The 26,585-nt window shown below is 43.1% G+C and overlaps 2 protein-coding genes across 4 annotated transcripts in view; one reads left to right on the forward strand and one right to left on the reverse strand.

The window, feature by feature from the left end:
- The window catches only part of LOC117441976 (zinc finger protein 721-like), a 243,453-nt gene that overhangs the window by 35,596 nt on the left and 181,272 nt on the right, over positions 1-26,585 (forward strand). The window contains exon 4 of the mRNA XM_071202319.1: positions 22,547-22,549. Coding sequence (XP_071058420.1) covers positions 22,547-22,549 — 3 coding nt within the window. The remainder of the gene's footprint in view (positions 1-22,546; positions 22,550-26,585) is intronic.
- Positions 12,054-26,439, reverse strand: LOC139433354 (zinc finger protein 679-like). Of its 3 annotated transcripts, none has more exons than XM_071202325.1 (3): positions 26,314-26,439; positions 24,869-24,913; positions 12,054-13,463 (listed from the first exon to the last, which is right to left on the reverse strand). In XM_071202325.1, exons 2-3 carry the CDS (start codon positions 24,908-24,910, stop codon positions 12,849-12,851), a joined length of 657 nt encoding a protein of 218 aa, XP_071058426.1. In that variant the 5' UTR covers positions 24,911-24,913; positions 26,314-26,439; the 3' UTR covers positions 12,054-12,848. The 3 variants fall into 3 exon arrangements, with proteins under 3 accessions (XP_071058426.1, XP_071058424.1, XP_071058425.1); XM_071202323.1 differs by having other exon boundaries at positions 24,869-24,918; XM_071202324.1 differs by having other exon boundaries at positions 24,869-24,936.

The raw sequence follows: 26,585 nt of genomic DNA on the forward strand, positions 1-26,585 counted from the left end.
CCTATTCCTAACTCCTCCTCCTGTTGCTCAGCTGATCTTCTGGCTCTGGGTGAAAGTCTCTGAAACACAGCTGGAGTTCTGTTAGTGATGTGGGCATTCTCTATGAGTGAACTAATGGATCCAAGTCTTACTTATTGTACTCCCAATCCAACCAGAAAGGTGCCCAGTGTAATGAGCTCAATCAACAATGCTATTCTGACTCTCATCCCTAGGGGACCCCACCATTGCTTTGGCTTTGTTCTTGACATGATCTCTATTTTCTCTCTGGTTGTGTCAGTTACAGAATTTAAATAATGAGTACTATAATAACGTATACTAAAATTGGACTCTTTTTCAGATGTAAAACAAAAAATAGGTTTTCACTTTAGTGTACAATCTATAAAAATATATAGACAATTCGTCTTTTGAGCTGTTTCTGTCTTTATCTTATTTCTATTTATTGTTTTGTTCCAGCTCTGCCAAATCAGTCCTAACTCCCAATAATGTTCTGGAAGTTGCCGGTGAAGGGTGACCATGTGTGAGGTGGTGTCAATTTGCTCCTTTGTCTTTACCTTTAAACCGGAGCGCGTGTGAAGTTCATTACAACTTCTCACTGTTCCGTCCACCGGGATCAGCTCACTTTGTGAACTTTCACCCTCACCCAATCACCTGGCCGAACAGGAGTCTCTTCTGGAGTCTCGTCTGGTATCTCTGTAGCTTTCCTAGCCTGCGTAGACAAAACTTGGATAATATTACTCAGAGTTCTGACATATTCATCACTTCTATTCGTCTAATATCTAAAACTGGACCACTCCCTCCTTGGAGGAGGCCCAAGCTTCGGCATACCTTTTGTCGTTATGAGACCTATTATTAACTACATGTTATTATTTATTAACTACAACGTCGCTGAAATCAACATATCTGTATAATCATGACACTCCCTCCTTTGAGCATAACATGCTCAAAGGAGGGAGTGAGTTCAATATTGCAATGATTACCCTATTCTGAACAGGACATGTAAAACCCATAACGTTGCATTAAATAAATACAAATCCTCCATGTACCCATAAGGTGTACAAAAATATATCATATGATGTATGGCTTGTATGTAATAACTCTAGGATTAGATGATTGGTTGATACCGCTGAACAAAGATATGATAAAATAATATTTCTCCAAACTAGAGGGAAAATACGAACTATTCTCACCGAGGGTGACATGCATGAAGGGCTGGTGCCCCTCACTCTAAATGAGGTATTGCCTTACGCACCACACTAGAAATCAGTAAAGTCACTCAAGAATAAATAAATAAAAACTGATTCTTGAAACTGTTGTAAAAACCCTACAACTTCTTCATCCAAGCTCTCAATCAGTGTTATGTTATTTAATCTGCAGCTCATTGCCTTAAAACAGATACTTCAGACCGATTATAAAATTGTGTTTATGAGAAAAATGTAATCTGACTGCATGTTGACCAAAAACAGAAAGCGAAATTTGCTTATGGCATTCTTGAGTGCACTTGCTTCATTGCGCTCATCCTTTTTGTCACTGGTAAGGGATATTTTGACGAGGGCTTTTATAATGTCTCCATATCTGTGCCTTAACGCAACAAGCGCATCATGGCGAGATGACCGGCGAGTGCGACATAAGCGTTTTAATGTGAGAGTTCTGCTCTCTGGCGTCATTAACTCACTGAGCAATGCCCATCGTTTGATACTGTGACCAAACAAGTTGTAGAGCGTCTCTACAGTGTCATAGAACTGCTTCACTCCAGGGACATTTTTAACAGAGTCGTTGAGTGCTAGGTTGAGATTATGAGCAGTGCAATGAACATAGTGAGCAAGGGGCTCCTTCTCCGCTATTCTTGCTTGCACGCCTGAATACACACCACTCATATTAGCCGCCCCATCATAGCCCTGTCCGCGACATTTAGACAGATCTAATCCGTCTTTCTCTATAGAACCAAGGATTTTGTTTTCAAGCTCTGAAGCTGATGAACCTTCAGTCACTTCAAAACCCAAAAAGACTTCATTGATCTGTACATCTGTTGCAATATCCATGTCGTTCTTAACAACAGTTATGTAACGGTAAACCTGACTCAACTGGTCTATCTTTGACACATCTTGCGTTGTGTCCATGATGACGGAATAAAATGGGGCTTCGTTTATTTCATCAATGATGTCAGCTTTCACACGTTGAGATAATATGTAAATAATCTCATCTTGAATCTGGTGACTGAGGTATTTCACTGACCCTTCTGGTCGGTTGATTAGCTCTTTCAAAACAGGGTCGTAGCGAGCCAATAATTCTATTATTGAAAAAAGTTGCCAGCTTTTCCCTGACCTAGAACCTCTCGATGGCCCCTGGATGCCAAGTTGCTTGAAGCTAGAGTGAGAGTTACATTAACAATGCGCTCCACGACCTGTCTCCAAAAGTGGGCAGCATTACGCACATTCCTCTCCATGTCAGCGTCTATTGTGCCGTTGGTTTTCCACTGCTCATATACTACGCATACACCAAGGTGTATTTGAGTGGATTCATGCCTCTCCATTTTAGTAGAAAGATGTTTCCAGTCTTTTATTCCGTTTACCCATGCATTGTTGTAGAACGGTGCGTTTCGGTTGGCAAAAAGCCAGCCAGGCTCACAGTAGCAGCAGTCCAATTTTGGGGAATAGCACATCCAGCTGCGTGGACATGTCATCCCAACTTTAGTGGTGGAGGTGTAATAGCTTTCTGAAAAGCAACGGTTATCCTTGTCTTTGGGAAATGGACCTTTGGGTTTGCATGGGCCCATTTTAAGGATGTATCATTTGATATTGGCGTCCTCAATGTTTTCAAAAATAGTTTGCCCGATCAGTCGGAAAACGCTCCAGAGGATAATTTCACCCGTAGGCGTAGCGTGAGGAGGAGACCTGTTGCTGCTTTCATTCCCAGTGTCCAGTACTTCTTCACCTTGCGGCGCAGCAGGTAAGGAGCCGGAGGGGGAGGGGTGCGGCTGGTCAAGCGTCAGGCCTGGCTCTCTAGACGAGCAGCTAGCAGCTGTCGTCCCTATTATCACTACAGCCGAGAGACAGAAAAGGAAATAAGCTAGGCGGCCGAGCTACAGATGTACACATATTGCACGTGTCCTTGGGTTTCTCCACGGCTTGTGAGTGATGGCATCGACGCGAGCGCAAGCTCTCGCCCACTGGGCCCTCCGTCCTGGCTGTTTTTCGTGACTGGGGAACTTGAAGAAAGAAAACTTGGATTTTCCATCACTATCTGTCATCGAATGATGATTTCCACAAGTCCCAGCACTACACCACTTCACCATCTTCAAAGTATTGTATCCAACAAGTAAGTAACACGGCTAAAACCTCGGCCTGCTTGCACCTTGCGTAAAATGGCGGATACCGGAAGTACGGTGTCGCCGTCGGCCCAAAACCCGTATGTGTGTGTGAAAGAATCCAGCCTAGATCTCTCTCCCCGGTCTGTGTGCGAGGGGGCGGGGCAGTTACACACACGCAGCTGCTACATGCAGCAACACACACACGGAGGAGATGGCGGAGAGAAGCGCTCCAAGGTGTGGTTAAATGTTACCCGTCTCGAGGTGGACAAGGCTCCTTGCCAAGAGAGTTCAGCATGTGAGGGCGGTAACACGAGCAGTGTGTCTAAACATTTATCAAAAGTGCTCCACATCCAGACGGAGGAAGCACCGGGTTCCACTGTCTTTCTAGCAGCTCTGTAGCCCCGTCCACGAGGAACGTTTCCACGTCAGGTGTTATGCTAGCAGCACCACACGGAGCTAACTCCATTATACAAACATGGGTTAATGATTAGAGGAAACTGAGTTACTCTTTATGTTGTTAAAGTTTCAGCTATTCTGTTCACAGTTCTGTCATCAGATTATTTAATACCATTTGTTAAAACACTGTTGTTTCTTTTGATGTGAAATATTATTTATTTAATTTAAATAAAAAGCATTGTTAATTTTGTTCACAATTTGTTAAGTTAATTTAATAATATGTATTTTTGAATCAAGTATTCATCTTTATTGTCTTCATTGTTAGTTTCCACATGCCTAAAGCAACCTCAAGCTACATCTAAAAGTTGATGGCTAAATAAGAGCGCTTGAGAAATTGTGCAAGGCGGACAGTAATAGTCCGAATAGTCGATTAATCGTTTCATTAATCGAAAGATTAATCGATTATCAAATGAGTCGTTTGTTGCAGCCCTATTGTCGTTGTCCCATGTATAAATAAAACGTGTTATTCAGCAACCCTTGCAATTTGGGATTTTATTTTTGGTTGGTAGACCTCGGTGATCTGGTCATTTCAAAAGTAGCTCACCAGCCAAAAAAGTGTGGGCACCCCTGGTGTAGATGATCAGACAGGAAGCAGGGGGCGGGTTTCAGACTCTGGACCTTCACACTCATGTACAGTAGGTGGCGGTATGCACCTTTAAAGTTCTTTGCAATCCGCCCAAAACCGAGAGAAGAAGAAGATGCACCTTTAAAGTTCTTTGCAATCCTCAAAAACCAAGAGGAGAAGAAGAAGGAGAAAAGAAGAGGTGAGTGGATTAAAACACCTGCAGAGGTTTCATTAAGTGTATTTACACCTCTTAGCTTACAGTTAATCACGAATCAGAAGTTATCTTATTTAACACAACAGCTATAATCTTGGAGGAAAGAAACTCACAAAAAAACTTTAAAATGTGCGACAAAAATAGTCTCAATCTATCTTTAAATAAAGGCTAACAGCTACAGTATAACAGCTACAGTCTAACAGCTACAGTATAACAGCTACAGTCTAACAGCTACAGTCTAAAAGCTAAAGTCTGAAAGCTAACGGCTATCGGCTACAGTTATAATTCCAGTTCGGCTCTGGGGAGTAACAGTTGATTTGTAATGCTCAGCTGACTTTATGTTAGTTATTTATTACACCAGTTGTCTTTAAGACGGTTTGAGTTGTTGTGTTGGTGCTCTTTACCATAGATATGGTTTTAAATGTATGCTAACTAGCTTATTAGCATCGCCATTCACCACTGCGGTCAACTCAGCCGTCTGGTCAAATGAGGAGCGCTTCATTTTTGAGTGAGCGATTAATAGCGTATTTACGGTAATCGCCGAGAAGGCAAGGCAAGGCAAGTTTATTTATAGAGCACTTTTCAACGCAAGGCAATTCAAAGTGCTTTACAAAAAAAAAAAAAAATGAAAGACATTAAGCATTAAAAAAGAAAAGCTAATCAAATAAACATTAAGAAAATACATGGATAAAAGTTACAGTGCAGTCTAAAATATAAATAGTTCAAATAAAAGCAGCGACAAAAAGAAAAGTCTTCAGCCTGGATTTAAAAGTAGTCAGAGTTGCAGCGGACCTGCAGGTTTCTGGGAGTTTGTTCCAGATATTTGGAGCATAATAACTGAACGCTGCTTTACCATGTTTAGTTCTGACTCTGGGGACAGAAAGCTGACCAGTCCCTGAAGACCTGAGAGGTCTGGATGGTTCATAGTTTAGCAGGAGGTCAGTAATGTATTTTGGGCCTAAACCATTCAGTGCTTTATAAACCAGCAGCAGTATTTTGAAATCTATTCTTTGACACACAGGAAGCCAGTGTAAAGACTTCAGAACAGGACTGATGTGATCCACTTTCTTAGTGTTAGTGAGGACTCGAGCAGCGGCGTTCTGAATCAGCTGCAGCTTTCTAATAGATTTTTTAGTGAGACCTGTGAAGACACCATTGCAGTAGTCGAGTCTACTCAAGATAAAGGCATGGACAAGTTTTTCCAAATCCTGCTGTGACATTAGTCTTTTAATCCTAGATATGTTCTTCAGGTGATAGTAGGCTGATTTATTAACTGTTTTAATGTGACTGTTGAAACTCAGGTCAGAGTCCATGACTACACCTAGATTCCTGGCTTTATCTGTTGGTTTGAACATTGCAGACTGAAGCTCAGCGCTAACTTTTAAACGTTCTGCCTTGGCTCCAAAAACCATTACCTCAGTTTTATCTTTGTTTAATTGGAGAAAGTTCTGACACATCCAGTCATTGATTTGTTCAATGCACTTACTCAGTGTTTGAATTGGAGCATAGTCTCCTGGTGAAATTGTTACGTAAATTTGTGTGTCATCTGCATAGCTATGGTAACTTATTTTGTTGTTCTTCATTATCTGAGCCAGTGGTAGCATGTAGACGTTAAAGAGAAGAGGCCCCAAGATGGAGCCTTGAGGAACCCCACATGTCATATTTGTCAACTCAGATGTGTATTTACCGATAGAAACAAAGTTGTTTCTGTCCTTTAAGTAGGATTTAAATCAATTTAGAACTGTTTCCGAAAGTCCCACCCAGTTTTCCAGTCGGTCCAGTCTCAGTGCTGTGGTCAACAGTGTCAAACGCAGCACTGAGATCTAATAATACTAACACTGAAGTTCTGCCACTGTCTGTGTTTAAGTGGATGTCGTTAAAGACCTTTACAAGAGCAGTCTCAGTGCTGTGGTTTGGACGAAAGCCTGACTGGAACACATCAAAACAACTATTTAAATGCAAGAAATTACTCAACTGTTGAAAAACAACTTTTTCAATGATCTTACCTAGAAATGGCAGGTTTGATATGGGCCTCTAATTGTTCATTACTGAAGCATCTAGACTATTCTTTTTTAAGAGCGGTTTAATGACTGCAGTTTTCAGGGCCTGTGGAAAAATACCTGAGTGAAGAGATTTGTTTACTATATGAAGTAGTTCTGAGGCCATGCAAGGAAAAGCATCTTTGAAAAATCCTGTTGGAATAATATCAAGGCAGCAGGAGGAGGACTTCAGAAGTTGAATAATGTCCTCCAGGTTTTTATCATTAATCTGATGGAACTGTGTCATGGTGTCTGAATTGATGTTAGGTGGACACGGAGACAACACATCTGCTGTACCTGATGCAGAGGCACTGACCGCTTGTCTGATTTTCTGAATGTTGTCAGTGAAAAAGGAGGCAAAATCATTGCACGCCCTGGTGGATAGAAATTCAGAGGCTACTGACACTGGGGGGTTAGTTAGTCTGTCGACGGTAGCAAACAAGGCACGTGCGTTGTTTTTGTTTTTGGTAATGATGTCAGAGAAGAATGATTGTCGTGCGTTTTTCAATTCCAAATTATAAAGGCCAAGTCTCTCTTTATAAATTTCAAAGTGAACCTGGAGATTTGTTTTTCGCCACCTGCGTTCAGCTTTTCGACACTCTCTTTTTTCTGCTCTCACGGTCATGGCCTTTTTCCATGGAGATATTTTCTTCCCAGTCACTTCCTTTACCCTAATTGGAGCAATGGCATCTATAACATTTTGAATTTTTGAATTAAAATGATCTACTAGCTCGTTTACTGAGGTGTTAGCAGGGGCAAGTGTGGAAGAAAAATTCTGAGTAAACATTTCCCTAGTGTTTTCAGTTAAATATCGCTTTGTGGTTACCTCTTTCTGAACACTTGTGTGAACAGAAATAGAGCTCTCAAAGAAAACACAGGAATGGTCAGACAGTGCAACATCAGTCACCACAACCTTAGAGATATTCAGACCCTTTGAGATCATTAAGTCCAGAGTGTGCCCCTTATTGTGCGTGGGCTCCGTCACATGCTGAGTCAATCCATAGCTATCAAGAACACAAAACAGTTCTTTAGCCCCTCTGTCCTGGGGGTTGTCAACATGGATGTTAAAATCACCAACAATGACTAGACGGTCAAAGTCAATACACACTATAGACAGCAGTTCAGTAAAGTCATCAAAAAAGCTTGCACTGTATTTGGGTGGTCTGTAGATATTTAGGAACAGAGCTCGAGAGGAGCATTTCAGCTGAAGGGCCACATATTCAAAATAATCAAAGTTCCCATACGATGTCTTCCTGCATTGAAGGGAATCATTGAACAGAATAGCAACTCCACCCCCTTTCTTATGCATTCTTTCCTGACTCATAAAACTAAAGTTGGGAGGGGTTGATTCGATAAGAACAGCTGCACTGTTATTTTGTTCAGTCCAAGTTTCTGTTAAAAACATAAAATCCAGATTGTGCTCAGTGATAAAATCATTGATTACAAATGTTTTTCCTGCCAAAGACCTGACATTTAATAAAGCTAGTTTAAGTTTGTTGAACACACTATCAGTCATGTTTTTTGTAACAAGCTGTGGCTGACATGGAATCACTGCTAAATTAGATAAACTCACACAAACGTTTGAGCGCTTCCTGTATCTAAGATCATTCACCGCTCTTAATCTATTACCTATCAACACAGATATCGGCAAAGCTACTGGCAGGCAGGGCCCGGGCATGTCCTGGAGAGAGTTGAGAGTGCCATACGCCCTTGAGCCTGGACCCAGCAGATATCAGTTTGCAGATTGTTTTGGTTTGGATGATTGTGGTAGGCATGGTGATGAAGACGGGGGAGATGGTGCGCATCTCTGCTTTGGTGATTTTGGTGGGCGTCGTTGAGGAGCGGGGGTAAAGGACCTGCTGCCAGCCCTGCGTATCGCCTTAGTCTGGTCTTTGAAATCCAGGAAGGAATCGGTGCCAGCCCTCTGTATCTCCTTCATGTGTTCCACGATCTCCAGGAGGGTGGGCGAGGGCGAAAGGGTGAACGGAGTATCCTCAAAGGCGTTGACAGGGGGGGGGGGTGACGGGCGGTGGGGACTCCTCCGTGTGTTTCATAGGTCTCCCATAATCAGAACATTCCTCAGGCGGGTGCAGTGATACTTCTTCAGGCTTTTCTGCGCGATGTGTTGTGTCTATCTCCTGTTTTGATTCCTCTTGCCGCTTGTCCTTGGCAGAGGGAACAGATTGATGACGCAGGCAGTTGAATATGTTAGAGATAAACAATTTCACTCCTGACTTGTTCAGGCAAACTCCATTTGCCTTGAAAAGATGTCTGCGAACACAGAGTCATACGCCTCTCAATGTCAACGTCCACTATTGCCACTATCTCTTTCCTTCTCAATGTTTCCCCACGTCATTACTCACTCTCACTAATTCCACATCCAGAGCTGACCTCTCATCCTGTCTCTTCTCCTTCGCCTTTTCATTCTCTGCTAGCAACTGCTGTGTTTGCTGCCTATGGATATCACTGAGATGCTCCCCACTATGTACTGCTGCAAGTGTCCTTCCTCACATACCTGCCTTCTCTTTATCCGTCACTGCCAGCCTCTCCCCATCAACCAAAGCTGGCATCCTAATGGATTCCTTTCCCCACTCATCTGCTGAAACATGGACCAGACATCACCTGGTGTTACTCCTCTGCCAATGGTAGAACACAACTCTCTCCATGCTCTCTCTCAAGTGTCCTTCCTCACATACCTGCCTTCTATAGTATATGTTGCGTTATGTGGCTTGTGATGACCTCTGTGCTTCCCTCTGATGTTAGCAGGTGTACCGACTCCTCACACCATATCCTACATTCCCCCAATCAGCTTTAGCAAAGCACCACCTGGTTATCTCACCTCCTTCCTGCATCTATACATTATTATTCACTCTAAGAAGCACTGGATAATGGCCACTTCCTCCAGTGTCCACTATAATACAGTCTATCCCATCAGGAGACTGCACCTCCCTGTATGCCACACCATCTTTGAGAAATGACTGCAGGATCTCAGGTCTGCAAAGTGGACAGGTAGGCGAGAAAGGCTTTTTGGAGTCTCAGAGACCAAGGTCCTGTACACTTCCATCCATCGACTGCACGACTTCAGGTCTGCGATGTGGACAGTACACCTCAAATACATCACTACACAACCTGGGTATTTGAAGATAAGGGGATGTTTATAATATTCTGCAAAACACAACAACTATGCAGGGTGACGAGTCCATTTCAACAAGTCCTCCAACTCATACGACCAGTTATGCCGATTGTTCAGGCGCTTAATACGTGCTGCTCCCGTTGAATGCAAACGTCACAGATGGACGTTTATTCACAAATAACCCTCTCTGGAAAATCCTAAACTGTAGGATAGTTTGGCATTAAAACGCTTTCTGATTAGATTCCTAGCGAGAAGTGTAGATTGTACTTTTAGAATCCACGTCCAGTCGATGTGTAGGATCTATAGTTCTATAGATATTAGGAAGATGATCTGAGGTACGCGGCAGCCTCCATGTGAAGTCACGGGTTGACACAGAGGGCCTCATCATATAACTTTGCGTGGGGCCACAAGTTGGTTCTGACACACCCATATAAGTCTTTCAATTCCTCCAAATTGTCCTTACTATAAAATATATTATAAAAATATCCTTACTTTGTTGAAAGCAAACTTGAGCTTTTTAGCTAGCAAACGATTCAGTGGGATTCGACGAAGGGAAGTTATAAAGATAGTCAACAGATGCAAACTCTTCATTCCCTCTCTAACTCTCCTCTCGTTCACATCCCTCTGCAGACGAGTTGAAAAGTTTACATGCAAATTAGAGACTATGCCAGCAGCGCTTTATGATCATCAGCGTTGACTCTTTCATTTGAAAACACCAGGTGAACCTCTGAATCGAAGTGGAGTAGAACAAAGTGGGATGCAGGAATCCTGAAGTCTGGTTTAATACCTTTGAAGACCTTTAAGACCCTTTCCATACATTTTAAGACCTCATCGCAACTTCCAGTTCTAACCGGTTACATTGGCGACACACTTTACCTCACATGTACTATATTGATTAGCTAAACAGAGTGCAGACAGACTAGCCTCCTCTCCACATGAACTTCACCCTCTCTGTGAAGGTCAGGGTTAATGCAGCATGCTGCTTTGCTGCTTCTGTGCTCTTTCATTCCAGTAGAACTCCTCAGAAACCAGTATTTGACCAATTAACAAAACAATTGACAAAACTTTGAACTATGAAATATATTAAACTTTGGTGAGCTTCAGCGGGGTAATGCCATATAGGAGCTCCCTCACAAACACCCAGGGGTTCAATTGGGCTGGGGCTGTCCGGGGCTAAGCCCGGCACAGAGGACGATGCTCTGACGTCATCACCCTCACACATTTGTCATATGTTTACAAAAAACGATATATATGTTAAGACTCTTCTCGTTCTTAATATAGACTATATTTAGGGTCGATATGTGTTGACCTTACTTTAAAATAGCAGATCTCTGTGACCGGATATAGTTTGGCTTAGACCCCGGCCCCACGAGGACGCATACAGTAAAACGCAAACGCAAAAAAGTCTTCCGTTCACACGCATTCGATTCATTAACGCGTCCGTTCACACTAGACCACTGGAAACGCTGTAGTACATATGCCAGGCCTGTAAGTGGCACTGCTGCCGCCACAAAATACACCAAAAGCAGCGAAGAAGACCCCGGAGCATGGTTGCCCTTCTGTTTATTCTCCGCGGTGGACGGCGTGTTCTCCTGCTGTATATCTCTCAGGTATACCCCCCCCCCACCGAGCGGAGCAACGAAACTTAAAATAAGAAGCAGCATTTTATGGCACGCTATGCATGGGGCCACCTTTACCTCTTTCACACCAACCCAACTCCGGTGCAAGCTCCGTGCTAGAGCTTTTCAGGTTCAGAACCAGTTCTTCGGTTTAGCTCTGGCTCTTTTCACACCGCCCAGAGTCCGACTGGTAATGCGTCGTTTGCGTCATGGCGTAACCGTTTGCGTGCCTGCTTCATAAAGCCAAACCGCGCGGATGAAATCAGTTGCATTCATTTCTTATGGCTCTATCTGCAGCTTTTCCGGAGTCATTTCTGTGGTTTAGTTATATTCTTATAAAAAAGTGTACTCGTGTCAATAAAGGTTTTTTTGAAACACAACTGCTTCCGAGGTCGGTCTTATTTCTTAAGGTGGACTGAACCATGAGTGTGGAGTAACGTTGTATCTTTCATTTACCTGAACTGTAACCTTCACCCAGGTATGTAACAGCTGTTCTCAAATGAACACGTGAAGTAAAGTTTAATATTTATAGTTTGTATGTATAATGAGTTATAATGAGGTGATCAACGTGAATGCTCAGGTTCCACCTTAACACGCAGACACGTTGCGTCACCATGAGGAGAAACCTTTATATATACAGTCTATGGCAGAAACTCTAAAACTCTTGTTAAGTTTCTCCATCGTTGTGTACAAACTGGATAAAACAGCGGCTTCTTGTTGTTGTTCAGGAGTTGATCTGCCCCTGCCCCCGCCTCGACGTAAGCGTGACGTATGCGGTGCTTTTGCTCTGGCCGGACAATTTTTTGGTGCTTGAAACGAACAGCTAAGAGGCTGCTCCGCTGCGGTGTGAACAGGAAATCCCGGTGCTTTTCAAGCTCCAGCTCCGAACCGGCCCTGAAACACCGTTGGTGTGAATGAGGTATCAGAGCCTCTCAGCCTGATACCTTGAGGGGGTTTCCCGACATGTCGTTGCAGTAAATTAAAGGGTGTTTCATGTTGTCGTTGCTGTGGACCTTCTTAATACCTTGGAAAATGCCGTTTAATATTTTTTAATAGCCTCAATTTTCGCTAAATTGATTTATCAACTTTTAATACTTTTTAAGACCCCGCGGACACCCTGAATGTTATTTTGAACACTTGGTGGTGGGGTGTATAAAAGGGGTCATAGGTGACAGGAGAGGAAGTGGACACAGGAGGAAGAGCATACCGATTCTACCAGACGGCCAGCCCAGACGATACTCATACTACAACTATTGACACAGTGTACTTAAACCTTGGTATGTAAAGCAATGAAACAGCGCGCTGTCGGCAGACGGACAGAAAACGAAACTCAAAGGAACAGTGAACATTATGCCTGTAAATTCTGACGTTACGTCAACAGATGGCGCTGTTGGGATGGGATCTGTAATGGAAAAAAGGATTACCCAACACAAGGCCAATAGATGGGAATTGTTTATTGTAAACTGTGAAAAAAACTAAATATGCTTAATTGCGGCTCCTACACTCTGAAACCCACTATGGTTTTTCTCCTGAGTGAACACGAAGATGTGATTTGAGATTACCTGATTGAGTGAACGTTTTCCCACACTCTTCACACCAGTACGGTTTTTCTCCAGTGTGAATACGGTGATGTGTTTTGAGATTACTTGATGTAGTGAAAGTTGTCCCACACTCTTCACAGCTGTAAGGTTTTTCTCCAGTATGAATAAGTTGATGTGTTTTGAGAGCACCTGATTTAGTGAAAGTTTTCCCACACTCTTCACAGCTGTAAGGTTTTTCTCCAGTGTGAATACGGTGATGTGATTTGAGATCACCTGATCTAGTGAAAGTTGTCCCACACTCTTCACACCAGTACGGTTTTTCTCCAGTGTGAATACGGTGATGTATTTTGAGATCACCTGATGTAGTGAACGTTTTCCCACACTCTTCACAGCTGTAAGGTTTTTCTCCTGTGTGAATACGTTGATGTCTTTTGAGAGCACCTGATGTAGTGAAAGTTGTCCCACACTCTTCACAGCTGTACGGTTTTTCTCCTGTGTGAATACGCAGGTGGCTCTTTAAATTTCCAGATGTTGTAAAGGATTTGTCACATTGCTGACAGCTGTGACGTCTCTCTCTTCCTTTCGGTTTCTAGAACAGACGGACAGAGAAAGAGAGAAAGTCAATCTAAAAAGCATAAATACACAAGTTAACACAATAAAAACTCACTTAATATAAACCTTGAGTTAACAAAATACTACTTATCAACTGTTTGTCTTTATTATATTTGATACAGTAATACAGCAATATTCTAACCAAAGTATATACCAGAGGTGGGGGACTCGAGTCACATGACTTGACTCGAGTCACATGACTTGACTATTTTTAGACTTGAGACTTGCTTGACTAACATTGATAAAAGACTCAACTTGACTTTGACTTGGTATTCATGACCTGAGACTTAGGCTTGAGACAGATGACTCGAAAGGACTTTACTTTTTAAAATAGAATATTTGCATTTGTTTTTGTACGAAGCCCCTAGAGGGCAATGAAAGAAAAAAAAGAGAGAGAAAGTAGGAAGTGGAGCGCCCAGGAGACGGCCGTTTCATTGCAGACTGTTTTGTTTATGTGGGGAAATACTAGGGGTGCAACAACTAATCGACTTAATCGATTAAAATCGATTACCAAATTAGTTGCCAACTAATTCAGGAGTCGATTCGTTGGTGACGTCATCACGTGTGTTTTACGTGCCGTTAAGCTCTAACTTTATTGGTCTTTGTATCGGTACTGGAGACATTTAAAAAAGATATGTCATGTATTATTGCTACAAAGACATTATATCGCAGTCTTAGTGTCGCCAACTCGTTTCTAATATGCAAAAAGACAAACAAATGCGTCTATGATGTATTTTCGATCTTTCTCTCCCCCGCCTGCTTGCGAGGGGGCGGGGCAGTTTACACACGGGCAGCTGCAACATGCAGCAACACACACACGTGGGAGATGGCGGAGAGAACGCGCTCCGAGGTGGTTAAACTTTACCCGACCTCGATGTGGAGAATGCTCGTTACCAAAAGTGGAATAAGAGTTTAGCATGTAAGGGCGGTAACACGAGCTATTTGTCTAAACATTTAGCAAAAGTGCTCCACATCCAGACGGAGGAATGCACCGGGTTCCACTGTCTTTCTAGCAGCTCTGTAGCCCCGTCCACAGTAACGTGTCCACGTCAGGTGTTATGTATGCTAGCAGCAACACACGGAGCTAACTACATGATACAAACATAATGATTAGAGGTAACAGAGTTATTTGCGGACTTTTGGTGACAGAGCCTTCAGTGTGGCATCCCCCAACCTCTGGAACTCTCTCCCCCCCGAAATCCGCAGCGCCCCAACCCTGGACATTTTCAAAAAAGCCCTCAAAACGCACCTTTTTACCAAGGCTTTCCCCACTGTATAGTTAGTTTAATATGTTTATTTGTCCGCTACTTCCCCCCCCACCCCCTTAACCTGTCTGCCTTGTTTCCCCTACTCCCCCCCCCTACCCGACTTGTAAAGCGACCTTGGGTTTCCTGAAAGGCGCTATAAAAATATTATATATTATTATTATTTAGTTTGTTAAAGTTTCAGCTATTCTTATATTTACAGTTGTGTCATCAGCTTATTTAATACGATTTGTTAAAACACTGTTGTTTCTTTTGATGTGAAATATTATTTATTTAATTTGAATAAAAAGCATTGTTAGTTTTGTTCACAATTTAAGTTATTTCAATAATATATTTATTTTGGAATCAAGTATTCATCTTTATTGTCTTCATTGCTAGTTTCCACATGCCTAAAACAACCTCAAGCTAAATCTAAAAGTTGATGGCTAAATAAGAGCGTTTGAGAAATTGTGCAAGGCATACAGTAATAGTCCGAATAGTCGATTAATCATTTCATTAATCGATAGATTAATCGATTATCAAATTAGTCGTTTGTTGCAGCCCTAGGAAATACATACATTATTTGAGATATATTTCAAACTCGGACTTCATTTTAGGGACATGTCGGCCAGGGGTGTAGAGTTATTCAAGTTATGTTCAAGCACCGGTTCGGCAAAACAGGAGAGTCTGTGAACCAGTCTGCCTTGACCTATGTATTCATGTCTGACTCTCACAGTATCTGCTGCTTCATAGAAGAAACCCTCCTTCACTTCATGAAATCTCTGCAGCACCAGGAGGCAGTAACGTGCAACTCAGCAGAATCTGAGAAGAGCAGCAGCAGCTGCAAAGAGCTGTGCCTTCGCTGTGCCTTCACTGTGCACACACACACACACACACACACACACACACACACACACACACACACACACACACACACACACACACACACACACACACACACACACACACACACACACACACACACACACACACACACACACACACACACACACACACACACACACACACACACACACACACACACACACACACACACACACACACACACACACACACACACACACACACACACACACACACACACACACACACACACACACACACACACACACACACACAATGTTGAGCTAGTAGATCATTTAAATGTTATAGATGCCATTGCTCCAACTAAGGTAAAGGAAGTGACTGGCAAGAAAAGATCTCCATGGAGAAAGGCCATGACCGTGAGAGCAGAAAAAAGAGTGTCGAAAAGCTGAACGTAGTCCTAACAGTCTTTCTTCTGACATCATTGCCAAAAACAAAAACAATGCTACCGTGGACAGACTAACTAACCCCCCAGTGTCAGTATCCCCCCCCACTCAGAACACCAGACCAGCAGTCAGTGCCTCTGCATCAGGAACAGCAGATGTGTTGTCTCCGTGTCCACCTAACATCAATTCAGACACCATGACACAGTTCCATCAGATTAATGATAGAAACCTGGAGGACATTATTCAACTTCTGAAGTCCTCCTCCTGCTGCCTTGATATTATTCCAACAGGGTTTTTCAAAGATGCTTTTCCTTGCATGGCCTCAGATCTACTTCACATAGTAAACACGTCTCTTCACTCAGGTGTTTTTCCACAGGCCCTGAAAACTGCAGTCATTAAACCGCTCTTAAAAAAGAATAATCTAGATGCTTCAGTAATGACCAATTACAGGCCCATATCAAACCTCCCATTTCCAGGTAAGATCATTGAACAAGTAGTTTTTCAACAGTTGAGTAATTTCTTGCATGTAAATAACTGTTTGGATGTGTTCCAGCCAGGCTTTCGTCCCAACCACAGCACTGAGACCGCTCTTTGAAAGGTCTTCAATGACATCCACTTATGGCGCATTTCCACTGCAGGGCCTCGCACGGCTTAGTACGGTATAGTTAGGCCTTGGTAGGCCAGGCTCACTTTATGCTGCGTTTCCAACACAGTTTAGGAACTGGGGCAGTAACTATAGTAACGCAGTGTAGGTGGAGCCATGGCAACATCTTCAATGTGTGTCACTACCCGAAAAAAAAGGAAGAGAGAAACCCTGTAACTTTGACCCGGTGTAAAAAAGGCTCTATGGCCAGGGAGTAGAGCATCCGGACAAAGAGCAGCCCTGTCGGACTCCTCTCTGAGCTTCAAAAGGAGCACACAAACTACCGTTTATCTTCAGTACACTCTCAAGGTCCCTGTACAAGACCTGGATCTTGGCTCTGAGACCAGAGCTGAACCCAAAAGCCTCCAGCGTCTGCCACAAGTACTGGTGTTCAACTCGGTCAAGAGCCTTTTCTTGGTCTAGAGAAATCAGACCAAGCTCACAGCCCGATGAACCGGAGAGGTCCAGAGCATCTGGATTCGAGTCAGGTTGTCAGTTATCAACCTGCTGGGTACGCAGTATGTCTGTCTACGTGAACGACATGCTCCATCACTTTCCTCAGCCTCGTCGCTAACACTTTGGAAAGCAGCTTGTAGTCGGTACAGAGTAGAGACACAGGACGCCAGTTCTTAATCTCCTGCAGGTCTCCTTTCTTAGGGAGGAGAGTGAGCACAGCTCTCCTGCAACTCAGAGGCAACCTCCCGTTACTGTCTCTGAGCACACTCAGCAGGTCGTCACCTATAACTGGCCAGAGAGCATTGGATCGCAGGGAGTGCATCAGCCTCCTCTGACCATTCTTACGCTCCAGACCAAAGAACAAGTGAGAGGGAGCATCCATTTTCACAATGTTCTGAAACCGGGATCTGAGCAGAGCACCCTGAGCAGAGCCCCCTGAGCAGAGCACCCTGAGCAGAGCCCCCTGAGCAGAGCACCCTGAGCAGAGCACCCTGAGCAGAGCACCCTGAGCAGAGCACCCCGAGCAGAGCACCCCGAGCAGAGCACCCCTGAGCAGAGCACCCTGAGCAGAGCACCCTGAGCAGAGCACCCTGAGCAGAGCACCCTGAGCAGAGCCCCCTGAGCAGAGCACCCTGAGGAGAACCCCAGCAGGTCAGACAGAGCTGAGCTCTTGTGTCCTCGCTCTCCTGTGGAGTCTGCCCATCCCTGCAGCTCCACCACTTCTCTCTCCAGAGCTCTCAGAGATCTAGCCATGTCCTTTGTGACATTGAAAGTGTACTGCAGGCAAAGCTGCTTGATCTTCACTTTCCCTACATCCCACCACCGCTAAAGAGAATTATACTCTCTCTTACATAAACGGTAGTTTTCCCAAAATAATTTAAAAACATTTTTAAATGGTTGTCGGCCAACAGAGAAGCATTAAAGTGCCAATACGCACTATTACACTGAACATGATTAATACACAGTGAGACTTGTACGAGGGAGTGGTCAGAGATTCCCACTGGACCGATGGAGCAGCTTCTGCTCACATTAATGTGATGGTTAAAAACATAGACCCGATCCAGCCCAGCTAGAGACAACAGGTTATCCCTAGAGTGCACCACGTGTACTGCCGCTGGCCCGGGTGGAAGTGCCTCCAGACATCACACCGCTCAAAGCTTTCTGTCGGTCTCATGAAGGCACTCTTTGAGGCAGCATGCGGCTCCTGGTGGTTCCTATCCAGCACAGGGTTCTCAGTTGAAGTCACCCCCCAGGACCAGATACTCCTCACTATCACAGGTGCTAAGAGTGTGTTTCAGTTTCTCAAAGAACAAAAGCCTCTCTGCGCCCACACTGGGAGCAGAAATATTTATAAAACATATTTTAACTTTTTCAAATTCAGCATTTATTTTGAGCAAGTGTCCTGATGACCTCATCGACCGCACAGGAGCAGGGTGTGAAGCCCCTCGCAAAGAGAATGGCAACCCCTCTGTGGTGGCTCAATACCCAGTTACATTTGAGTCGCCCAGAGGCTAAACTTGGCTTTAAACTGTGACGCGTTTTCGAAAAGAAAGTCCATGTTGAAGCAATATAGTTGTAAGGATATTTAATAAACAAAATCAAAACTTAGTAACTATGGACAAAAACGGTCAACAGAAAAAATGACAGCACAAGCTCACCCTCTGTCACGTCGACATCAAACAGGTGACTTATGAACCAAACCACACCCATGTGACAATTACCGGAAGTGCTCAACAAGCAAATAAAGGTGACGTAAATAATAATGATAATACAAATAATGAACTTGAGCTAAGTAGTGTTATGGCACCTGCACCCTCCACTTAGGGCTGTGCAATTTAATCGATCTTGCGATATTTAATTTTCCGAGAAAGTATCGATATTTCAGCCGCGGGTATCGATACATTAAGTCTGATAACTGTGTTCGTTATACTCGCGTCCAGGAGAGAAGCTTTAAAAAGGAGACTAATTGAGTCTCTGAGATTGTTCAAATGTATACTTTAATTAATAAAAAGCGCGGTAATGTTACAAGCAGAAGATGGTTCAGTCAGAAAAACAGCTGTGTTCTGGCTCTCGTGAGGAAGGGAAGAGAGCGAGCTCCACCTTTCCAGCTGTTAAATATCCTCTGCTGAATCCTCCCTGGGGGCCGGTTGGCGCTGCTGGGGATCGGCCCTCCACGTCTCCAATGTTCCTTGTTGCGCATTACAGAGGATTCAGACATTGCACATTAAATATATAACTAAACACGCCTTTTCTCCTCCTTATCTCTTTCATGACTTTTCATTTAATACATTCTAAACTCTGTAATCAATACTCCAAAAATACCTCACGGCTGGTATCATTTCCGGTAGTTCCGAATGTTGTCTCATGCTACCCACGTCTGTAAACAAACGTATTATAAACTGTACCTTCATTTAATATTCAGCAATAATAATATCTCGACGTCTATAGTTGTAGTGTTGAAATCAGTAGGTTTCGGTGTGCAACACTCCGTGTCATATCGCTACTAAATTCACCTCTATAGGAAATGGTATATTAGCCACATGCTAAATGCTAACCAGAGATGAAGGATTTTCAGAATAAAAGCTCAACAACTGGTTGTGCACAACAACTTCTGGTTTTTCAGTATAAAACAGCATTTAAACTGACGGTATGTTTATGGTACTTTATGCAATCAAAACATTGATTTTAATTTCTAACAAGTCCCATTCAAATCCCCCGTGTTCCGCCACCTGCTGCACCTTTTCATTCGCCATTGTCCATCGTGATACTGCACTTTATGTACTTACGTTTCAAAGGCTTGTAAGCTACAGTTTGCACTGTTTCAATAAATGAAACTAATTTTCTCACCACATCTTTTGATTCATTTTGTCCAGCATTTGCAAGCTGGAGACTCTCTGTCAGAGCCATATATTGTATAATGGATGCTTTCAGTTTTCAGTTGAATTAATTCAATCCAAGTCAATGGAACACTCACAAGATGTCACCAAAATCACACTGTCCCTTTAAAATCTTTCAGAAAATGATATAAGTGTATCGAATTATATCGAATCGTATCGTTGGCTGAATATCGTGATATATATCGTATCGTTGGCTGAATATCGTGTATCGTATCGTGAGATTAGTGTATCGCCACAGCCCCACCTCCACTATGCTGCGCTTATGGCTGAAGAAGCCCCCCCCCCATTCCCTCCTCCAGTCACTCTCGTTCTCAGCAGTGCTGTGAGTTTCCTGGAGAAACGTCACATTTAAATTCTTGTTTCCTAATAAAGTAAATAAAGATGCTATCTTAGCATCCCCTCGAGCACCGCTAATGTTTAAAGAGCCCAGCTTTATGTCACTCATAATGAAATTATAGTTGCATCCTAACTAAACCAAAAACCTGGCTGAAGATAAATAAAAAATAAAACCAAGATGTACTTATTCATAATTCTTTGCAGTTTCCTCTCTAATCCTCTGAAGTATCTTCTTTAACCGAGCCTTCTCTGGGCCGCTGAAGAAAGGTTCCCCTAAAGCTTCTTTGCGCCGCATGAGAACCCTGGCAGCATTGTGAAATATCTGCACATCACCAAAAAAGACAGCTTGATGGCGTGTTGGCGAGTCAGCTTCTCTAACACAGCACAGCTGCCACGGAACGCCATACCTGGCGGCGTGACTGCAGCTGCAGCCGCTCGACAAACAATTAGACAAACAATTCACCAGTGCAACCAAACAACACCACCAAAAAACACCAAGGTCGGCGAAGTGATGCACAAAGACATAAACTATCACCCAGAGAAAAATGAATTGTAAACAATGGTTTGAAAAGTTATAAAACTTTAAACGATCGCTCTGCTATACTCACCGGTCCACTCACAATCAGAGAGGGAGAGAGAGAGGGGGGGAGAGAGAGAGAGAGAGAGAGAGAGAGAGAGAGCGAGAGAGAGAAGGGGACAGACAGACAGAGAGAGAGAGAGAGAGAGAAGGGGACAGACAGACAGAGAGAGAGAGAGAGAGAGAGCTCGGCCTCGCTTCCTGTCCTCTCAACTCAACTCTTATTAATCCGGTACCGGACAATTGTTATTTGTTCCTACTCTGAACCGAGTGTTGCTTCCCGACCCGGCCGCTGTGCTGCACTTCCCGCCCGCCCCGTCTAACTGCACAGAAAGCAATAACTTGTCAATACATCGGGGCGAAAAACGTCACTTGTCCCCGGACAAGTCGATTGAAAGATCTACTTGTCCGATATTGTAAATAACACGTCCCGGACGGTGGGACGTGTACTTTTCCGCACACTGGTCTGTATACGGTAGGGGTGTAACGGTTCACAAACATTTTGGTTCCGTACGTACCTCTGGTTTTAGGTCACGGTTCAGTCCGGGACGTTTTCGGTACCGCAGAAACAATTATCACAAAACATAAAATATATAGTTTTTAAATTATTATTAAACTGAATATTCACTCAAATAAATACAGAATCTAATTAAATGAACATTGAGGTGCAGCATGTGGATGAACTGAAATAACCTGCATCTGAACTGCACTGTTCCTGAGCAGCAGCGTGGCATCAGGACTTGCTTGTCGTTGTGTTTTCATGTCGTCTAAAGAAAGATGAACTCGTCCACATGGCTGCAGAAAGGGCAGATCTGCTGGCACTAGCATGTCTCCTGCTGTGGAGAACACCCTCTCTAGGGACAGAGGCAGCACAGCCAGGTAGCGCTTTGCTACCATGGCAACACGAGGATACTTGGCGTTGGTAATAGCTCTGGCTCGGTCTGAACTCTCTGCGAGCGGTGGAGGCTACATGCTAGCGGGAGTTGGGTTTGCACTTCAGTCCGTTTTCTTTTGGTACCGGTGATATTCACGTTCGGTGATGCCTTTTCAAATGAGTGAAAGCTCGATGTATTGCCAGCCGCGTAACGTATAACTGGATAGCATCTTCATTATTTAAAATATAATGTGTCTAAAAACGAAAACCGTATTTTCAGTTTTGGCAACCAAAAGCTGATGCCTGGCTGCCAGCCTGGCAACCACTTTTAAAAGTTAGCGTTGAGCCCTGCGGAGACTTCAATGATGCTGGAGCATTTTCGAGCTCAACTTTATCTGCGTTTGCCATTTCGACAGTTCCTCAAATTACTGGTTACATTTGAACGCATCCCTGTGACCAGCTCTCATAGTATGCCTCTCGTCCAATGAAATGACTCGGCCCGGAGCATGGGCTGCAGGAACATGCTACTCGAACACTGCCACGCAGCTAGTGTTGCACGGTGTATCGATACTTGAAAGGTACCGCGATACCCTGCCGTTAAAAACGGTACGATTCCTCCGTTTCATTAGTATCGGTACTTTAAGAATGACGGGGAAAAGTACTCCCGTGAAAAAGCGCCGTTTTAATAAGAGCCGTGTGTGTTCAGCGCTCTGCTTCCACTCCCTGCACTGCAGCCGTGCCTGCAGTCCCGCTCCTCTCAAGCACGTTCTAAGTCCCTCCCCTCTCTCGTGCACGCGCTAGCTGCCAGAGCATGTGAGAAAACGAGAAGCATGGCTGCAAGTGGGAGTGCAACTGCCGCTGCGCCTCGGCTTGTTGACAAAAAAGACGCCAGAAGTCTGTGAACGTTCAGGTGTTCAGAGCAGAGCTTCCTGTCGGAGCGCAGAGCGTGATGTGCACTGAAAAGTGTTTCTGTCGCAATATTATCGTTGAGCAAACGTAACTAGCAAACTAGCATCACTATCTGCTAACGTTAGCTTTAGCCTTCGTTTTCTATTAGTTTTTTTCATAGGCTATAAACGGAGGTGGTATAGGTATATATCTTGTACTTGAGTAAAAGTAGAAGTACTCAGGTCTTGTACTAGAAGCACCAGAGTGTAGGAATACTCTGTTACAGTAAAAGTACTGCATTCAAAATGTTCCTCAAGTAAAAGTATTAAAGTAGCGACAGTAAAAGTAGTCGTTGTGCAGATTGGTCCATTTCAGAATAATATATATGATATGTTTTATAATGATTGATCATGAAAGTGTTCTCAAAGCTGGTGAAGGTGCAGCTAGTCTGAAGTACTTTGTAGACTGCAGGGTAGCTGGTGAAGGTGCAGCTAGCCTGAAGTACTTTGTAGACTGCAGGGCAGCTGGTGAATTTACTCCAGGTGGAACTAAAGTCTGATTTAACACTTGGTTATATTTCACATCATTCATCCACATCCGTGAAGTAACTAAAGGGATTAATACATGTAGTGGAGTAAAAGTACACCATGTACCTCTGAACTGTAGTGGATTAGAAGTACAAAGGAGCAAAAGAAACATTGAAATACTTAAATAAAGTACAAGTATCTCAAAATTGTACCCAAGTAGTACTTGAGTTTACGAATTTAGTTACTTCACACCAGTGGCTATAAAGATAGAAAGACTAAGCCTTGCACAGAGGCATGAAAATACATTTTCAAAATGCTCAACAGTGCTGCCAAAATGTTAAACTCACTGCTACACAATTAAAATAAATGCTTTTATATATATTTATATTAGATACTTAGTAACACTGCTGCTTTAGTTGTTCTGACTGTTAAAATCATCTGTTATTCCTAATTTTAAAGCCGATATTCCGTGGGGTCGGGGGCTTGCATCCTTGTCACCTTTTTCATACCTGATGAGTTTGCATCCCTGATTATATTTAAGACTGTTTCCCTTTTTTTAAGAAAAGTATCGAAAAAGAATCGGAATCGCAATTCTTGACTTGGTATCGGTATCGAAACCAAAGTCTTGGTATCGTGACAACACTACACGCAGCACCTGAGCTTACTTCCAAAACGTTATTCACGTTCTCAATTTTTTACATTTTACGTTATATTCGTTCGGTACACACGTGTCCCGCACCCAATAACTTCGGTACGGGTACGTATACCGTTACAGTGCGTGACTTTAGGGATTAGCTTAGATGGCCCTGAGCCCAATAGACGCACGAAGGGTTCGGGGCTCCCCTAGAACATGTAGATGTGTGCAGGACTCGATGCTGTCTGGTTCTCTAAGAAGAGTATGCGACAGACAAGAAGAGTATGTGACAGACAAGAAGAGTATGTGACAGACAAGAAGAGGATGTGACAGACAAGAAGAGTATGTGACAGACAAGAAGAGTATGTGACAGACAAGAAGAGTCAACTCTAATGTCTAACACGTAATGTGGAGAAAGAGATGTCCTGGATGGGTTGATTGTGCGTTGATCTGTTGGTAATGCCTCGGGGTTCCGGTGGGCATGTAAACACATGCATAATGCTGCGCTATACTTTGCGGCCTCACCCGGTTGCATAGCAACACTTATTGTTCAGGTGTCTTTTAATAAGCAGGTAGTCTATCATTAGCTAGAACTAGCTGCATCTGATCGATATGGACATAAACGCGAGTGAAGTCTGATCTGACGGGAGAGAGAGATCAGCTGCAGCGGTGAGCGGACAAAACACACACTTCAGGTTAGAATATCACACGTAGCTATTTTAATGACCTCTCAAACTACCGTAACTAGTTATAGATATGTTTAGTTTCACTGTCGGGTCCCTCATTACTGGATCCGCGAGCTGCATGATACTGGCATGATAGATTGCCCGATCGGGCACCCAGCAGGTGAGGCTTCCTTGCCCGAGCTAGATACTAGACGGCCCCGGGCCATCGGGCAGTCCTTAATGTCGAGCCCTGCGTCACACCCCTAGTAGATGGCGCTCCGAGCTGAATAAGGGCGTCAAATGAAGGCACGACGCCCGCCTGGCGGAAACGCTGGAATTAGGAATATCTTGTGATGAAGTGCACACTGACCTGAGCTCCAGGGGTCTCCTTCTTCTCCTCCATGCTGCTCATCAGCTGTCCTGATGAAGACCACAGAGCTGCTTCATTATTAATATAATACAAATATTTAGATATAATTCATCACAAACTGTCAGCAGTGAAGAGGAGGAATTCAAAGAGTTTATTCAATGATACGTTCTATTTCTGGATGCTTCTATGTAGTGTTTTATCACACCACGTGCAGTGCCTTGTCTCATCTCTGCTGCTGTGACGTAAACATGGTCCACATGGATCCATTTGGTCAATGTGATGCTAAGCAGAGGAGAACATGATAGAAAGGTCAGATAGTTATTAACGCTACATGCACATACTTTAACCATTACGATAACAACTTGGTTTTCTGTGTAAATTATTATTAATATAATACAAATATTTAGATATAATTCATCATAATCTGTGTAGCAACTTACATTCTAACTTACAGCTCAGTCTGTTCACTTTTATTTCATTAAAATGACTTTATTCACATAGAAAGTGACATTAATGGATGTTTGAACCACGGTTATAACGCTATCCGTGTGTATCTATCACTAAGTTAACACAGAAAGCAAACATTAGCTAGTGAGACTGTTTAATGTACTCCATGTATACAGTATTTTCTGTATATTGTGTATTCTTTAGATACTCTAGTGATATGTGTCCTGTGTGTATACTTGCTGCTAATGCTTCATTTTATTATCTTATTGCATCTTTTAAATATGTTTAACTCGTGTAATGCCTGAAAACACCTTCTGCTGGGACACAATCATTTCCCAGTTTAAGATAAATCATTATTGAAATAAAGTATATCTATTTATCTAATGAGCTAAACCGTCGCTTAGCTTAGCGTTAGCAGCTAACTGAAGAACCCCATTCATTTTAATGGGAAAATGCTACGTCGTGGTGAATGGCGATGCTAATAAGCTAGTTAGAGCATACATTTAAACCCATATCTATGGCAAAGAGCACCAACACAACAACTCAAACCGTCTTAAAGACAACTGGTGTAATAAATAACTAACATAAAGTCAGCTGAGCATTACAAATCAACTGTTACTCCCCAGAGCCGAACTGGAATTATTGTAGCTGTTAGCCGATAGCCGTTAGCTTTCAGACTTTAGCTTTTAGACGGTAGCTGTTAGACTGTAGCTGTTAGACTTTAGCTTTCAAACTGTAGCTGTTAAACTGTAGCTGTTAGACGGTAGCTGTTAGACTGTAGCTGTTAGTCTGTAGCTGTCAGACTGTAGCTTTTAGCCTTTATTTAAAGATAGTTTGAGACTATTTTTGTCGCACATTTTAAAGTTTTTTTGTGAGTTTCTTTCTTCCAAGATTATAGCTGTTGTGTTAAATAAGATAACTTCTGATTCGTGATTAACTGTAAGCTAAGAGGTGTAAATACACTTAATGAAACCTCTGCATCTGTTTAATACACTCACCTCTTCTTTTCTCCTTCTTGTTCTTCTTGTTCTTCTTGTTGTTCTTCTTCTTCTTCTTCTTCTGCTTCTTCTTCTTCTTCTTCTTCTTCTGCTTCTTCTTCTTCTTCTTCTGCTTCTTTCGTGTTTATTGGCGGTGGCAAACCAACTTGTAGGTGCATTACCGCCACCAACTGGACTGGGAGTGTGACAAGAGACTATGCAGAAAACAAGAAACAAAAGAAAGAACCAAAACTCTAGACTATTTTAAATGTATCAATTTCTCTTAGAAACGT

Source organism: Pseudochaenichthys georgianus, unplaced genomic scaffold, assembly GCF_902827115.2.
Source record: "Pseudochaenichthys georgianus unplaced genomic scaffold, fPseGeo1.2 scaffold_224_arrow_ctg1, whole genome shotgun sequence".
Lineage (NCBI taxonomy): Eukaryota > Metazoa > Chordata > Actinopteri > Perciformes > Channichthyidae > Pseudochaenichthys > Pseudochaenichthys georgianus.